The 16633-nt window shown below is 53.0% G+C and overlaps 1 protein-coding gene across 1 annotated transcript in view; it reads left to right on the forward strand.

Moving 5' to 3' along the window:
• Positions 1-15921, forward strand: part of LOC103901187 (aryl hydrocarbon receptor) — a 59173-nt gene extending 43252 nt beyond the window's left edge. The window contains exons 4-12 of the mRNA XM_019472720.1: positions 3352-3458; positions 8154-8243; positions 9214-9337; positions 9625-9755; positions 10615-10817; positions 10943-11052; positions 11391-11532; positions 12516-14130; positions 15766-15921. Of these exons, the coding sequence (XP_019328265.1) occupies positions 3352-3458; positions 8154-8243; positions 9214-9337; positions 9625-9755; positions 10615-10817; positions 10943-11052; positions 11391-11532; positions 12516-14130; positions 15766-15921 (2678 nt within the window). The remainder of the gene's footprint in view (positions 1-3351; positions 3459-8153; positions 8244-9213; positions 9338-9624; positions 9756-10614; positions 10818-10942; positions 11053-11390; positions 11533-12515; positions 14131-15765) is intronic.
• The last annotated feature ends 712 nt before the right edge of the window (positions 15922-16633 follow it).

Consider the following 16633-nt stretch of genomic DNA (forward strand, 5'->3'; position numbering starts at 1 on the left):
CCCACCCCCCCACCCCCCGCAAATGCCTGTCCCCAATTACACAGTGAGAGTGAAGACTATACCTTGTCTCCCTGCCCAATGTGAAGGCAAGTGCTGTGTTGGGAAGGCCACCTTTCCCCCGGTGCTGAGCTCGCCCCGCTCCTGCCTTGCCTTTCGCTGGGGTAGCCGGGCAGGACGGGGGGATGCCGCGGTGGCTCTCCGGCTCGTCTCCACTCCATCAGGCTGATGTGCTGTGACAGTTCTGCTGAATTGCTGACCCGAGGGGCTGCGCGGGGCTGTTTATGGAGAGACAAAGCCAGGGGACACCAGGCAGGAGGCCAGCCTGAGATGTCTGCAGCCAAGAGCGGGTCATCTTTGGGGTTCCTTGGGTGGCTTGATGGAAAACGTGCTGTTTGGTGAAGGTCATGGGAAAACCCCCACGGGGATTCTGGTTTATATGAGAGCAGCCCTTTGGTCCTGGTGGTTTGATCCTGTTTGCAGGAGCAGGCTGGGTTTGGTGGCAGGCATCTGCATGGAAGACAGTGGGCCATCCTCTGATTTTAACTTGTGTTTCCTCTGGCCCCACTGCTTAGGAGCAGCCCACATGCTGATAGCAAAGTCTATTTTTAGGCAGCGGTTGTGATCAAGTTTTCCTTTTGTGGGGAAATATCAAACCATTAAATCAGACCTCTGAGTAGAGGGCAGCACCCTTCAGCCGCTCTTCTATCATCCAGGTTTATTTTTATCTTGCACCTCCAGTGCAGCAGTCTGGGAGCTAGCAGAGGAGGACTGAAGACCTTTAATAATTCATAGCTCCTATGTTTTGCTCCCAGGGATCAGAAAAGTGAGTTGCTGGAAGGGCGCTGTCAGAAACCTGCTCCATGCACACCACAGGACCCTGCCTGGGCGATGTGGCTGCCGTGCTTGCATGGTCCTCTGCCTGATGGCCTGCCTGTGCCCAGGACTTTGTGCAGGCTTGTCAGGCTCCGACACAGGCAGGGGACCCTGGGCAGTCCCTGGGCAGCAGCGCTCGCAGAGGGATGGCATTCAGGGTGGGGGAGCAGTCAGGATGTGGCAGCATGTGCATGTCTGACCCAGCATGCTTGGGACTGACCCAGCACGCTTGGGACCAACCCACTGTTGCACAAACATGTGCTGTAAACTTAATCCCAGGCTGTTGGCCCCTCAGTGTTCAAATAGCTCCTGAAATAATCTGTGCGGGCTGAGCAATTCCGAGGGGAATTTCCCAGACCTCCCAGAAGCAGGGGTTTTGCTGCCATATCAGTTTTTTTCTTTTGATTAAAAGCAGTATTAGAACCAGGACATACTCTGCATTTGGTTATGGAGCAGAGTCGATCTTTGGGATGGTCCTGTGTCTGGTGGAAGTGCATTTTGTCCCCAAAGCCTCACGTGCATACCAGTGAGGCTCTGCAGACCACAGCATCCTTCCTTGCTCCCACCTGCCTATTAGCCAGTGCTTGGCAAATGCCCACGGAGGATGTGGAGGACTTTGGGATGGAAGGTGAGCCCTGGCAGTGGAAGAGAGCAGGTCTGCAGGGGAAGGCATGCCTTTGCTACATGCTTGCCTATCCCAGCAGAGAGATGCTGACAGATGGGGGGACTCTACTTTGGAGACCGAACCAGCTACTCCACTCGTGGCTGCCCTGTGAACACGGGCACTGCTGGGTTCAGCTTTGGACCTTGTGGTCCTGGAAGGCTCAGAGATGCACCTGGAGCATCCACCTTTTGCAGTGGCTGGGAAGCTGCTCACCCACAAGCTTCTGCACGCAAGTGCTGGGGTCCTTCAGGATCTGCTCCACATGGATGGAGGAGCTGAGTTTCAGCAGCTGCTTTGGCAAAGTACAAGGTGAGCATTACACAGCCTGGTTTCGTTTACATGCTGGTGCCTTGTGCCTTCTGACTTGCTGCTCTGTCTTGGCTTGTGGCTTTGCTCCTGTTGACAGCTTTATGGGGTGTTAAATTACTTCCAGGGTCCACTTGATGCTCCCGTCACATCTGAGCATGGCAGCTCCTTGGCACATGTAGCACAGGAGCTGGGAAAAGAAAATTCAAAAGAGCTTTTGCTCTCTCTGAGCAGGAGCAAGGGCAGGCTGCAGTGGTAGCTGCTGGTGGTGCCTCACACCTTTCCTCCCAAGTACTGGTGGGAGCAGCTGGTTTATCAGCAGCCAAATGCCGCCTTCTGTCCTTGCAGTGCTTATAAGAAGCTTCCTGGCTTTGCTGCGTTCTCCGCTGTCTCCTGGACAGGCCTGCCATGCACAGTCTTGTTGTCATCTTACTCTTTAAATATTACCCACCCGAAAATATCCCTGGGATTTGTTCTGTTGAGGAACACAGTACAAAATTTACAGGCACGTCTTTTAGTTAAACTGTGTGACAGATTTCCTCATCTGTATATGTTGTCCATTGATCGATATTAGGTTGCCTGCAATCTCGGGTGTCTCCACTTGTATCCATGTGTGTGTTTTTCCGTGTTGTTTTTCTCCCACTGTGAGCTGTGGCTTGCCTTAATTTGATTGAATAAACCCACTATGTTGCTGAACTGTAATGAGACATCGTCGACCGGACTATCCAGATTGTACCCTTCAAAATGGCATGTTCCTCACCCTGGAAGAGAGTGGGGTTTGCTGCAATGCCTTTCACATAGGGCAGGTTTTCACTGCTGTTGGTCAGCTGTCCTTCGCAGAGTCAGGGCATGCATGAGCTGATCCGTTCTGGTTCAGCATCGCAAAGAAATGCTGGGTGCAGTGACTCCCCCAGCAAGAGCAGAGCTGCTGCCATGCCCCAAGAGCCAGTGGGGTGTGCATGGTGTGGCACCAAGGGCTGGCTCTTGCTGTTTGCAAGGAGTGGTGTGAGGCATTGACCCTGTGTCCACATCAGGACTGGAGACCTCCATGGTTGCTATTGCTAAATGATAAGAGAGATTTCCAGCTGGTGAGCTCACTAAATGTGTCCTATGTCCTTTTGTGCTACTGGTTGCAGGTAATTGCTGATAAACGCAGGACCTTGTAGTTATTCTGCTGATGCCTGTCTGATCCCTGACTTTAACTGCTCTTTACTTGTAGGTTGTTAAAGGTTTAGGGGCAGAAAAAAGGAAGTTGAAAATATTGGTTGTTAAAGGTCTGGGAGAAAAAAAAAAGGAAAAAAAAAAAAGTTGAGGGTATTGGGTGGGTGAAAAAAGTTCTGTTAAAATCAGCTCTTTTGAGGGGTGAAGTAAAAGGCTGGCAGTACATTACAGCTTCTCCTGGCAGTGCATTGCCCAGCTTTGCAGCGAGGTCCACATTTTGGACGTTCGTGATGGTAACTTGTATGTGTTACTGCAGCACTGAAGTCGCTTCCCTTTGTTTCGTGCAGTTGCTCTAAAGAATCATGGTGCCAAAGAAGCAGTGAGGGATGGAGACTGCAGCAACGGACCAGCTCTGGGCTCAGCAGCGGTACCGGAGGGTGAACTGCTCCTACAGGTTAGTGCTCCTCGCTGGCCATCTCTCCCTGGCAGATGCCTTCAAGGGATTTTCTTCTTGTCCCCTTTCCAGCTCCTTTGAATTTTGCCCAAAGAGCAGGCTGTTCTGTTATCAATTGCAGGATGTTTTGGTGAAGCAGTGATTTCACGTGGTGTAGCTCATAGTGCTTCTGACTGAGCAGAGGTTCAAGACCTCTTCAGGTCCCTGGGGCAGAAACTGTGTTGCTTCTCCTCTCCTTTTCCCATCCTTCCTGGAGAAAATTGCCACCTGTAAATCATTTGGATGTCAGAACCCCCTTCATCTCGGTGGAAGCAGTGCTAAACTTCTGACCACGGAGATTCAGCTCTTCTGCTTCTCTGCCCTTTTGTGTAAATGGGCCATAGATGTGACACAGGAGCCAAGCAGAGAAAGATGTTTTGAGTGTGGTTTTCAACATGGGCACACTGGTGCCGACTCGGGGATGTTGTCCAAACACTGGTGAAAGCAGGGAAGAAAATGTCATGGAAGTCTTCCCTGGTTTTCAGGTAGTGATACATGACACCGAGTACATAGATAGGTGCTGATGGGCCATATGCTTAGCCCGTATACACAGGGTACGTGGATGTATCCTGGGAGCTCTGCGAGAGGCATATAGTTGGCTCCTTTGGTGACGCTGGAGGCAACACTGGTGATGCTGCAGCATGGCTGGGCTGAGCCTGCTGATTCCATGGTTTATTCAGAGACACCAGGAGATGACCTCCTGTCTCCAAACCGCACATGGTGAATAGGAAGAGTTCAGGCTCTGGCAACGTGAGGTCCTGCGAGGACATGGGTCTCCTCTTCCTTCCCTGCCTGGCACCCGAGCACGAGCTGCAGCACTGTCCCCTGCCTGGCTATCATCCAGAGTGGGGTGAGCATGCTGGTCAGCCCCAGCTCCTTTCCAAAAGCTTGCTCAGCTCTTAGCAGTAAGTATAATTACTGTCCTGCTTGAGAGCTGGGGAGCCAGGATCTCAGTGTCTAGTGAGAGAAATGCTAAAGCCAAGGTGGTTAATAAACAAAAAACTGAGGGTTTTCCGCTGTGGATATAACAAAACCATGCTCAGCAGGGCTTGCCAGGGATTGATGTCCTGCTCATCAACTTGATGCCATCCTTGTAGAGGTACCAAGCTGGGTGTTAAAAGCTCTGGGTTTATGTTTGGCTCTTCCAGGGGCCCGTCTGTGTGATGCTGGACACAGCAGGGGCTCAGAACCTGCCTCCGTGCCACAAGGAAGTGCTCCTATGTGTTTAAAAAACTACTTCCACCTGGTCTGTCACCTTCGACGTCCTAACCTCCTTTGTCTCATCTCTTGGTCCACTCTGACTCTTCGCTTCCCCTCCTCTAATTTCCCAGCCTTACTTTTTTGGCCTGTCCTTTTCCACCAAGACTCTCACCAGCAGCAATCTCAGCAGAGGAAGGTATCTTAAACTAGGTTTAAGCATGAAAATCCCTCTAAAGGGGCCAAGGCCTTAGCAAGGCTGAGAACTGGGTGGACCACCTCTGCCCAGGTGCACAGCGATGCAGGTACATGTCGCTGGTTGCAGGGTATTAAATCAGCCTGCTGATCGGTGCAGTTAGGAAAGGACAGTGCTGCAAGATGTTGCTTGCTGCTGCCATGGCAAAGTGATGCCTCTGAAGCTGCTCAAAGGGTTAAAGTGCATTTGGCAACACTAATTAACCTCTGCAGCAGATTCCCACACTCTGAGGTCAACCCCAGTAAACAGAGAGAGTGTTTGTGCCCAGAATAAAGGGAAGGAGTCGGGGGGAGAAATGCAGACCTGGACAATGAAACAGGAGTTGGCAGCAACAATAGCTGGACTTGGCTGAGACTACATGCTAGACCCTAATTAATCCTGATGTCTGTACATTATGAAGTGGGGGAAGCAGGCCAGAGCTGGCTACTGTGGCTTCCCTGCCTGCAGCCAGGTTAGTGGTACAGGATGGTTTTGGCTCTGGACAGCCATAGGGCTTCTGGGGTCCACGCTGCAGGAGGACTCCTGCCTTCTAGAGGGCTCCTGCTTCGAGCTGGCAGGAGTGTCCCCACAGGGACCTGTTGCCCTTAGGGAGGGGTGGCCGGGTGGTGCTGTCACGGCTGTGAAAGCTGTTCAGCTTCTGGGGAGCTAAAATGGGTTTTCATGGCCTTTGCTCTTAGGCAGCACCATGGGCTTAAAGGTGTTTACTGGAAGTCTATCGGGATCATTTCAGAGCTGGGGAAACTGAGTCACAGAGCAATGCCTACCACTCAGGGTCAAGGGAAGACTCCTGTGGGCCTGCTCCCAGCCCTGGCAAAATGATGACATGGTCTTCAAAGCACTGGGCTCTGCACCACCATGGTTGGCAAAGGCTGGTGCAGTGTCTGCAATGCTTAGGAGTGCTTTGGGGTGCTCCCCTGGATCCTGATGGTGCCCGTGTTAGCAATGCTGTTCTGCGTACCAGCTCCTGCCTGGTGCCAGAGAGCAGGGGTGAAAAGCCAGGGTTCCTGGGACAGCAGCTGCACTCCCAAACTGGTAGGGAAGATCCTCTGCACCTTCTAATCTTCATGGATTTCTAGGTGCAAAGGACACCATCAGCCAGCACCCTGGTCCCTTCTCCCGTGTCCTGTCCTGCCAGCCCTGGGGCTGCTGGCTTGGAGAAAACACCCAAATTACTTCCCAAATTTGTTAAGCTGATGAGCTCCTCTTGAGGAAGACAGAGGCTCCAGTCAGCTCAGCCTATTCCTGCCTGGGAATGCAGTGCTCCCTTGGATGTTGACTTTGCGGTCCTGAAGCTCAAGGAGAGGATGGAAAGGCCAGCAAACTGTAAAATATGTAAGTTGTGTAGCATTAAAAATGCATTGGAAACTTTGGATTGATGGCTGCTTTTGCTATTTTCTGTGGGGTGGGCTTAGTGCTTCGAGCCTGCATGGGCAAAGGAGCTTGAGTATTTATTTTGTGAAAACAGAGCATGGTGTTCAGCCTGTTTGGGTGGAGGGCATGCACGAATGATCACATGCTCCAGGACGGGGTGTTTGCATTGTGTAAATCTGTACACCACACAGAGAGAGCGCTCCAGAGGAAGAGGAGCGTGGCTGAGAGCATCTTGTGGCTAATGTGTGCATCCCAGGCGCGGATGGCTGCAGACATCACTTTCCCCCAATAAACACTGATGCTTGGCCCTTTCGCTGCCATGTGGTGCTTTGGAAGGACGGTGCTGTGCAGGTTGGATGAATGCCTTGCAGCAGGTTGTCACCGGGTGTGAGTTTGGGGTGAACCATTTATTTGTCGAAAGGAAAAGGTACTCTGAGGTCAACCAGCAATTCTGTGGTTTTCCCCCAAGTCCAGGGACCAGACTCAGTCTGTCCTCTCTCCTGCTTTGGAAGAAAATGGCTTTTCAGAAATGAGATGTTTTCGCTAAGGTTTCAAAGACCAAACTCTTATGCTTTAGCTTTCACCTTTTCTGTTTTCACGGGTTAAGGCTCTTTGCAGCGTTGGGTTGGCCACCTCGACTACAGGGTGAGCGATGCAGGAGGGAGGGAGTGGATGGTGGAGACAACACCTTTCTAGGCCTTGTTCCTTGCCCATGGCCAGCCCAGGCAGGCACACCACAGTCCCTCTCCGGGCCTCTCCTCTGGCACCTGGGGAGGACAGGAGGGATGCAAATGACGCCAGGAGCTGGGCAGGTTTCTCCCAAACCAGCAGGAGTATCCCCATCCATGTGGGCCAAGCAGCAGTAGGGAATGCCCAGCCAATGCTGGCAGCATGCAGTAATCTGCGGTGGGTTTGCTCTCCACTGAACATCCCCCGGCTTTTCCAGCCTCACACTGTCCTAAGCCGTGCGCGGCTGCCAAGACCCTCTCGGACTATGGGGAGGATGGGAACTACATGAACGGAGCCACCCAGGTAGATGCAAGTCAACATTAAATGCAGCTGACATGAAATGCTGTTTTGATTCAAGGTTGTCAGAAAGGCTTGTTTCTGCCAGAATACCGGAATAGACCAGTTCCTGATGGTGTTCGGTTTCGTTCTGCAAACCATTCTGAGATTTTTATTTGCATAGGATGAGTATAAATGTCCAAAACTGAGTCTGAGCAAACGCTCCCGGGATGGAAGCAAAGTTTTCCATCAGTTTGGATTAGGATATGCTCAGGCAGCTGTACAGAAGAGTGTATCCCCATTTTTCTCTGGCCAGCCTTCAGCTGGTGGAGTTTACTCAAACAAGGCAGAGAGGAGGAAAATCTGGGAATGAACTGCAGGCTTTGACCTCTGCTAGGTAAAGCAGACTCATCAGGTCTGTGAAAACCTGTGGTTTAGGTGCATGTGCTCTGGCACCGCGGCAAGGTACGTGCATAAAGGCAATTGCAATGATTGAGGTCTCTGGTGCTGTTCCCATCCTGCAAGAAGGGTATGAAATGAAGAAGCTGCTTGAACAGTGCATCGGAGGATTTGGTGAGAGCCAGGGCAGTACCCAGTGTTATGGCACTGAGATGCCATTGGGAAGGGCTTTCTTTCCTTCCAGGGCTTCCCATGCTTCGTCTCCTGCCCTACACCTTCTTCTTGGTAGGGCAGTGGATCAGCTGCCTGCTAGCTGGGACCAGCCAGGACTTGGGTGACCAGTGTCTGAGCAGAGTGAAACTCACCATCCAGTTAGAAAAAGGTGATGTGAGTGTGGCATGTACCTGCTGATCTCCTCTCTCCCCTAGGCGCTCAATGGCTTCGTGCTGGTGGTGACGTCAGAAGGACTGATATTTTACTCCTCACATACGATTCAGGACTACCTGGGATTTCATCAGGTTGGTGGGACACCTCTGACTCGCTGTGGTGGGTTTGCAGAGTGGATTTTTCCTTGATGGTGGAGAATAGCTGCAAGTTCCCTGCGAGGAGGAAGCTCTGCAGGGATCACAGGGTCTCGGGGGATTGCATGGGGCTTTTCCTTGGTCTTGTGAATTTGGACCCCATGTTGCCAGACATGGTCGTGGGGAGGTGTCAAAGCAACTTCGCTAGCCCACAGATGCTTTCCACCAGCCATGTTGACAGGCTATGAGGTTCATGTCCCCGTTGTGTAATGCCATGGTGAGATGTCTGGGGTTGTCTGCCCAGTGTGCCTTTGGGCACCCACTCCTCTGGGTGACCCCTGGCAAATCCCATAAGGCTCCAATGCTTTGTGGTTATCTGAGCACTCAGGTAACCTGGAAGGCACTAGGTCAGATTTACAGGGAGGTGGGACTTACCTACAGTCCTTTAGTTACTGTGGTTTGGTGTTGCTCCCACACAGCTGGCTTTTCCTGACATCTGGGGTAGATGTGGACTGTCCACCTGGGCAGAGGGAGCAAGTCCCAGAGCAGGTGCCTTGTTCTCTCAGTAACAGTGTAGGGCTGGGGTGGCTTTGCTGCTGTTTTGTTCCAAACCCATGTTTTCATCTCATCCTATAAGTCAGCACTAGGATTTTGAAGGACACCATGTTACAGGGATGAGCTTGTCAGAGGGGAGCTGTATTGCTGATGCTAGTGGCTCTTTGGGTGGGGGGGAGGTCTGGCTCAACATGGGCAAGGGGTCCTTAGAGCCAGATGTGCTGTCTGTTCCCACTAGCATCAGCTCTGGTGGAAGGTGTCAAACCTCATTCAGCCAGGGACCTAGTTGAGCACCAGGGAAATTGGGTGAGATATGGCCAATTGGGGCTGTGACAGGCTGTTTCCAGGTGGGACGTGAAAACTGGTGTCTGGGGGCAGGCCACAGAGCTCACGCGTTGCCTTTTTCCTCTAGACAGATGTCATGCACCAGAGTGTCTTTGAGCTGATCCACACCGAGGACCAGCAGGAATTCAGGCGCAACCTCCACTGGGCACTCAACCCACCCCACGCTCCTGAGGGTGCACCTTCTGCAGAAGGTAAATGCAGGCTGGGAGCCAGGCATCCTGGTTGGCATGAGATATGTAGCTCCCCATGTAAACTGAGGAGCCCAGCTCCTTGCCATCACTTGCATGGGGCTTGCATCCTTGTGGCTCAAGCCATGGCTTCATCCAAACATTGTGGCTTTCCCTGAGTTGAGTTTCTGTTGCTGTGCTCTGCAAACTGCTGCAGTCCCCGATGCTGGGGACCTCCAGCCCTTTCTTGGGGCCTCCAACCCTCGCTGGGCATCCTTGCTTGCTCCTTTCCCAATCCCTCTCTCCTACAGGGGGGAAGAGCCTCGGCTCTTCTGCTGCTGCCTACAAGCCAGATCAGCTGCCCCCAGAAAACTCTTCCTTTCTGGAAAGGAGCTTTGTGTGCCGCTTTCGCTGCCTCTTGGATAATTCCTCCGGCTTCCTGGTGAGTACAGACCCATGCTGCGACCTCCACAGCAGGAGGGGCGCAGGCTTACCCTGAGGGGTCCGTGCCACTGCTGTAGAATAAAAGTTGGCCTTGAAAGACCCAGCGCTCCTTTCTGCCATGTCTCAACATGGCATGTGGCACCTGCCTGTCTCAACAAGGAGATATTTCTGCTGTTTTTCGTATGTTTGTTCTGTACCTACAACCTCTCTGTGTGGGTTTTGTTTCTCTCTTATCAGAGATGCTGAATCTTGAACAAAAGTGCTTTTCCTCCACACATTTTGCCAGGTTTTTGTGTTAAAGGCGTCTCTTACGACCAAGTAGGCGGTGTTCATCCCTCCTCCCCTCTGCTGCAAGTTAATGGGGTTCCTTCATAACACCTTCATAACCACAGGTGTAACAATGCTGTTTCTCTTTCTCTCATCCTGCTTCCGTTTGGAAACTCAATATGAAGAAAAAGTCCTGGTTGTCTGTTGTTCAGAAGCAACGCTATGATCCCTGATGGGGCTGTGATATAGCTCAGTTAAAATGCAAAGCAGCCCGTGCATTGCGCAATGCCCTGATGCAACTGCAGCATGTGCTCGGTCCTGCAGCTGCTGTGCATCCAAACCCCGGGCTGGCAGTGAGTGGCTGCAGGGGGAGAAGGCAGTGAGCTGCTGCTGCAGGGAGCTCAGCATAGCATTACTTTGATCCTCCATCTTATTTTAGAAGGGAGCACTGGAATCGCAAGGGACAAGTTGCAAGGGATTATTTGCATCAACTCTGCAGCAAGATGGCTTGCTTTCTGTGCAGATGTCCTCCCTCTCTTCTCTCTCCACCCAGTTTACTGTGTGACACTGAACTTTTCTTCTCTTCCCAGGCTTTAAACCTTCAAGGCAGGCTGAAATTCCTTCATGGGCAGAACAAAAGGTCTGAAGACGGGTCTGCACTGCCACCCCAGCTTGCCCTCTTCGCTATCTCCACTCCCTTGCAGTCCCCGTCCATCCTGCAGATCCGAACCAAGAACATGATCTTCAGGACGAAGCACAAGCTGGACTTCACCCCCTTGGCGTGCGATGCCAAGTAAGCAGCACAGCTGATTTGAGGGGCAATGCTGCAGGCTTCCAGCGTGTCAGTCCATACCCTGCCTGGGTGATGTCCCACCGCGGCTCTGCCTCTGAGCTGGGTGCATTCTCGGTCTCCCACAGGGGGAAGATTGTTTTGGGCTACACCGAGGCAGAGCTGCGGATGCGTGGCACCGGCTACCAGTTTGTCCATGCTGCCGACATGCTGTACTGTGCCGAGAACCACGTCAGGAGTAAGAGTCCCTTCCCTGGTCCCTCATGCCCACCTCTGAGGCTGATGAGTGGGCTAGGCTATGGGCAGCTCCACTGGCTGCCATGTCAAGCCCGGCAGCTCTTTCTCCATAGGATGCTTTGCTTTATGCCTTGCTGTGATGCTCTTGTCACTGCAGGGAGCTTGGGGTGGTGTGTAGTGAAGAGTATTTAGCTGGGATGGTGTCCCCTGCATGTGCCAGCCATGCTACTGCTGTGACCCCACCTGCTTATCCTGGCTGGAAATGGCAGCGTCGCCGGAGGCAGCCCTGCCTCTGGTGACGTGCTGACAGCCCTCGGCACATGTGCTTCCTCCTGGCAGTGATGAAGACAGGCGAGAGTGGCCTGACGGTCTTCCGCCTGCTGACAAAGGAGAACCGCTGGAAGTGGGTGCAGGCCAACGCACGGCTCGTCTACAAGAATGGCAAGCCCGAGTACATCATTGTCACGCAGAGACCCCTCGTGTAAGTGCCATCTGGGTCAGCCCAGGCTGGGATGGGGACAGGCTGGCTTTTTCCATCAGTGTGGGCTCTAGGATGCCCCAAGCAGGGCAGGACGTTCGATTTGTCATTGCTTCTTGTGCCTTTTAAAGCAGCAGCCATAGGATAGTGTGCTTTGATGCTGTTCAGCCACATCCCCCTCTGCAAGGCCACCCCACAAGTACAGGAGAGCACTGAGCAGTGCCCTGCACCTCACATCCCTGCCCCGGTGTCCTGGGCACCAGTGCAGACTTAGCCTGGGGAGACTGGTGGCTGCTCTCCAGCAGCTGTAGGAACAGCTGGGTGCAGGAACAGCAAGGACCTCAAATGTGGCTGCTGTATGGCAGTAGCCCAACATCCCTGTCCTACGGGGTGGCTGCAGCATAGATGATCAGGGCAAAGGTGTGGCTTCTGTCTGGCAGAGCTCTGTTACCCTTTGCATCTTAAGTATCCTCTTGGTTATGCTACAGATGTGTGTTTTTATGTGCGTGTATATATAAAATATGTATGTGTGTGTATTTGTAAATGCATACATAAATGTATATATTTATGTATATAACTAGGACGAGAGGAAATGGCCTCAAGTTGCGCCAGGGGAGGTTTAGATTGGACATGAGGAAAAATTTCTTTACTGAAAGAGTGGTTAAACATTGGAACAGGTCGCCCAGGGAAGTGGTTGAGTCACCATCCCTGGAAGTATTTAAAAGACATGTAGATGAGGCACTTCGGGACATGGTTTAGTGGACATGGTGGTGTTTGGTTGACGGTTGGACTCGATGATCTTAGAGGTCTTTTCCAACCTTAATGATTCTATGATTCTATGATATGTGTGTGGTTCTGCTCGGTACATGGATGCTGGTCATAGCAAAGGGGCTTTGGCTTGCAGGAATCAGTTATCCGTTGCAGAAGCAGTTTGCGGCGTGTGTTTGTGCATATACAAGCCCCAGTCTCCTCTTCCTGCCCTGCAGAGATGAAGAAGGAGGAGAGCACCTTCGGAAACGATCCATGCATCTTCCCTTTACCTTTGCTACAGGAGAGGCGCTCTTATACCAAAGTGCTTACCCTCTCCCAGGCTTCCCTGACCCTTTCCAGAACAAAGGGAAAACCAGCAAGTCCAAGAAGACCTCCCACAGCCATGAAGGGTGCTCCCAGAAGGATGGCGTTGACCCCAGTTCTCTGCTGGGTGCCATGATGCGACAGAACAAGGCAGTGTACATCTCCCATCCAGCTCCCGCACCTAACCACTCCTTCAGCAGCAGTTTCACGGACCACCTTGAGGATGTGTCCTTGCTGGATGCAGGAGATGCCTGGAGTATGGGTGCTGCTCCAGGTTCTTCAAGCAGCGACAGTCTCAAAGAGGAGCTGGTGGATTTGCAGCAGGAGGACCCTCTCTTGGCCACCCTGGACTCGCTCTCAATTAAGAGTGATGAGAGCTGTTCCAACAATGAGCTGTTCAGTGCACTGGAAGACCTGGGGTTGAATGCTGAAGACCTGGAGCTCCTGCTGCTGGATGAGAAAATGGTGATGGTCAATATGGACTCTGACCGCACCCCGTCCCTGAATGACTGCCTCGCCAGCAACAAGATTCTCTCCTACATCCACACCACTCTGGTGAACAAGCACGAAGGAGGACAACAGGTCTGTCCCCTGCCAGGCATGTCCCTGAGCCCATGTGGAGGCACCACTACGTACCAGGCCCACATGGAGGATGAGGACTCGCAGTGCCTGCCCCAGCACGTGGTGCAGCCCAGCATTCCCCCAGGCCAGCCCCCTGCTCCACTGTGGGAACAGCCCCTCCATGCCATGCCAGGGCAGCCACCCGTGCTGCTGCCAGAGCCAGCTGAGGAGGAGGAAGAGCCATCTGATAGCTTGCAGTGGAGGCCAGCTGGGGAGGAGGGTCTGCTCTGCTTCCTCCAGCTGGCACGGGGCACCCCATGGGACAAGGCGCCCGGCTCACCCCAGAGAGCCCCCTGCCCGCAGGAGCCACCCAGGGCTCAGCAGCTGGAGGGTGACTTCCCGGTCATGCATCCCACCCAAGAGGATGCTTGCCGGTCCTTATCCCTGCCCAGCCAGTTCCAGGGCGGTATGGGACCACCCAGCCAGCTGAAACACCATCACTTGCTGATGGACGGGTTGTGCGGCCACAGCCCTGACTCCGCTCCACACCTCCTTCCCAGCAGCAGCCCCAGCCCGTGGCAGGACTATGTTTGCCCACTCCTGGGGTCCCCAGCTCAGCCTGGTTTTTATGGCATCAGCCAAGACTTGATCTCCCAGCGCCAGGGATGCTTGAGTCCAGGGCCTGGCACGCCAGTGGTACACTTTAACTTGAACCGATTAGGCAGCATGGAAACTGCAGGCAGTGAGGAGTCCCAGGAAGAGATGGCTCCGTACTCTGGGTTTTTGCCCCTCTCCTCATACCAGCTTATTCCCGAGAAGCAGCCGAGCCCTGTTCCCTCCATGCCCCAGCACCCTTTTCCAAGCTCGTCTGCAGAGCGCTTCAGGAGCATCAGCAGCCCATTGGAGACTCCCATGAACTCCTATGGGACATATGCCTCTGCACTGAGCCAGGAGAGCAGGCACAGGGTAAGGGCTTCTCTCTACTCTTGTGCTCAGTTTTTTTCTGTGCTGGAATTTCCTGGGGGTCTCAGTGCAGGGAGGCACGTGCTGCCCGGTCAGTAGACAGGAATTACCATGCTTTAGCTGGTACATGGCCAGAAAGGAAGACTTTAGGGGCTTTTCTTTGCACCAAGAGTTGAAGAGCAAGAGAGCAGAGTGTGGGTTCTTCCCTTTAGAAGGTGGCTGTCTGTGAGTCTGATTTCTGTATGGTTTGTTTAATTGCAACTTAAGAGAGTTGCAAGAGAGCAGAGTGTGGGTTCTTCCCTTTAGAAGGTGGCTGTCTGTGAGTCTGATTTCTGTATGGTTTGTTTAATTGCCATTTCTGTACAGGGAGTAATTCCAGCCATGCACTGATAAGCTTTGAAGTGTGGTACAAAGCACGTGTGAGATAAAGACACGATGATACAGCAGATCTTCCCCTTGTGGAAGTGTCCCCTGGCCTGTGCACAACCCCTATCGAGAGCCCATCTGGCTGCTGCTAGCCCTCCAGCATCACAAAGCAAGGTCTGCAGCATTGGATCCGAGCATCATGGTGCCCTTCAGGGATGTCCTTACAAGTGACTCTCCTGGGATTGGGGCCAACAGCCCAAACTGGGGCTGCGTGGAGAGGGCATAGGGAGAGAAAGCTGCCTGGCCCCTTGCCCCTCTCCCTGATGCAGATGCCATGCATGTCTGCAAGGGCCATGAGCTTTCTGGGCTGGGGCTGATAGCATGGAGAGCTGGTCTAGGTCCTGGAGGAGCCCATCACTGCAGTGACGCTTCCCCAGCCTGTGGCACCACAAGGCAGGGTTAGATGTCTAGGGTGGGTCTGTCCTGCCTCCCTGCTTACCCAGCTCTGCCCTGGTGAGTACTGTCCCCAGGGCCGCTTGTTCCTTGCTGTCAGACATCTTCTGCTACTGGAAGGGTGCCCTGCTGTCTCACAGGGATCTCTGTGTTAACCTCTGGAGCCATCAGATGCTGTCAAAGCATCTTCTGCTTCTTCCTGAAGGCCATACCTTGCACCTCAGATCCTCCCATTCTCCGTCTCCTCCAACTCAATACACCAGGCACCTTCTAGCTCTGTTGAAGAGCTTGACTGTGGTCCTGCCTAGGGATTTGAGAGTTTGTAGGACCAGTGAAGAACAGCCCCGACACATCTCTAGAGCTTGGTGGACACCTCATGTAGCTGGCGTGTTTTTGGCTTGCCAGGAGGAGTGGAGTAAGGGTGCAAGACCCAGGTGCTTGCTTCAGATGCAGTCCAGGTGCCTGTGATAGGTTTCATGAGTGAGCTGCAGGGCTGTGATACCTGGTCAGGCTCTGCAAGGTCAATTAGCAGGTCAGTAGGTGAAAATTAGTGCCAGCTCAGGAGGCTGGATGCACTTGCCCTCTATGTGCTTTCAGCCTCTTGTCAATGAAGTGACAGGTTGGCATTTGCTAGAGAAGACCTGGGGGAAGGTGTGGGGATGTGTATGGGGTCGCTGCTAAGCCCTTGTACCACCAGGGGTGGTAGGGCAGGAGCAGACCTGCTCCCCTCCTGCTAGCCTCCTCCGGGCACCAGCCCAATCAGTACTAGTAAAATGCTGCAAAATGCCTCAATGCTCTGTTTTCTCTCTCTTCTCCTAGCCTGAAAGCAGCTGTGTTTTGCCCAGCACTCCCATGGGACTCCCTGGAGACTGCCCGATGCTGGGGGGGAGCCCGGCTCCCCCCTGCAAGTCGCCCCATCAGGCAGAAGCGCTGCCAGATCACCCTCACGCCTCCAGCAGCGACTTCTGTCTCTAGGAGAGAAAGACCGGACTGGATAAAGCACGACTATTCCCTGGGAAAGGAGCTGCCTTCAAGTTGCAGATAACAAACCTTCCCCCGACCATGCTTTTGATATTGGTTGCTTTAGCTGGGCTGGGGTTTCTTGCCTTTTTTTTTTTTTTTTTTTTTTTTTTTTTTTTTTTTTTTAATTATTTTTTTATCAATTTCCCCACCATCCTGCCCCTGCCGAGGCTCTGTGTACCGGTCCTGTGGAGGTGTCCCTGGCCTAGGGAGGGCAGTAGCAGGCAGCAGGGCTGGAGGGCAGGTTTCCCCAGGGCATGGGAGTGAGCTGGGCTGTGATGCGGATCAGCCAGCGTGTGCAGCCTTGTCTTTATCTCATGGTGTCCAAGAGTTGTGTGGCTCTCAGAGGATCTCAGAGCATATTTGTTACTTGCCATCTCCCATCCTACCCACCCGACCTCCTTGCTCTTGTTTTCCTGGTGGGGTGCCTGTCTGCCCATCCTGCCTGCATATCTTACTGGGAGTAAACTTTGAAATGTTTGGGCTTTTTATGGTTGCTGCTGTCTTCTAAATGGCATTTGGAGACTAACTGTGGCTCTGGAAAGAAAAAAAGGATTGCTCTCTATCAGCAACCAGGCTGCTGTGTTGAAGGTGTGACGTTCGTGCAGCAAATCCTGCACTTTGCCAAGAAGCCAGGGAGCGAGCTCTCCATTGCACCAGTCTTTGC

The sequence above is a fragment of the Aptenodytes forsteri genome, unplaced genomic scaffold (genome assembly GCF_000699145.1).
Source record: "Aptenodytes forsteri isolate BGI_AS27 unplaced genomic scaffold, ASM69914v1 Scaffold443, whole genome shotgun sequence".
Lineage (NCBI taxonomy): Eukaryota > Metazoa > Chordata > Aves > Sphenisciformes > Spheniscidae > Aptenodytes > Aptenodytes forsteri.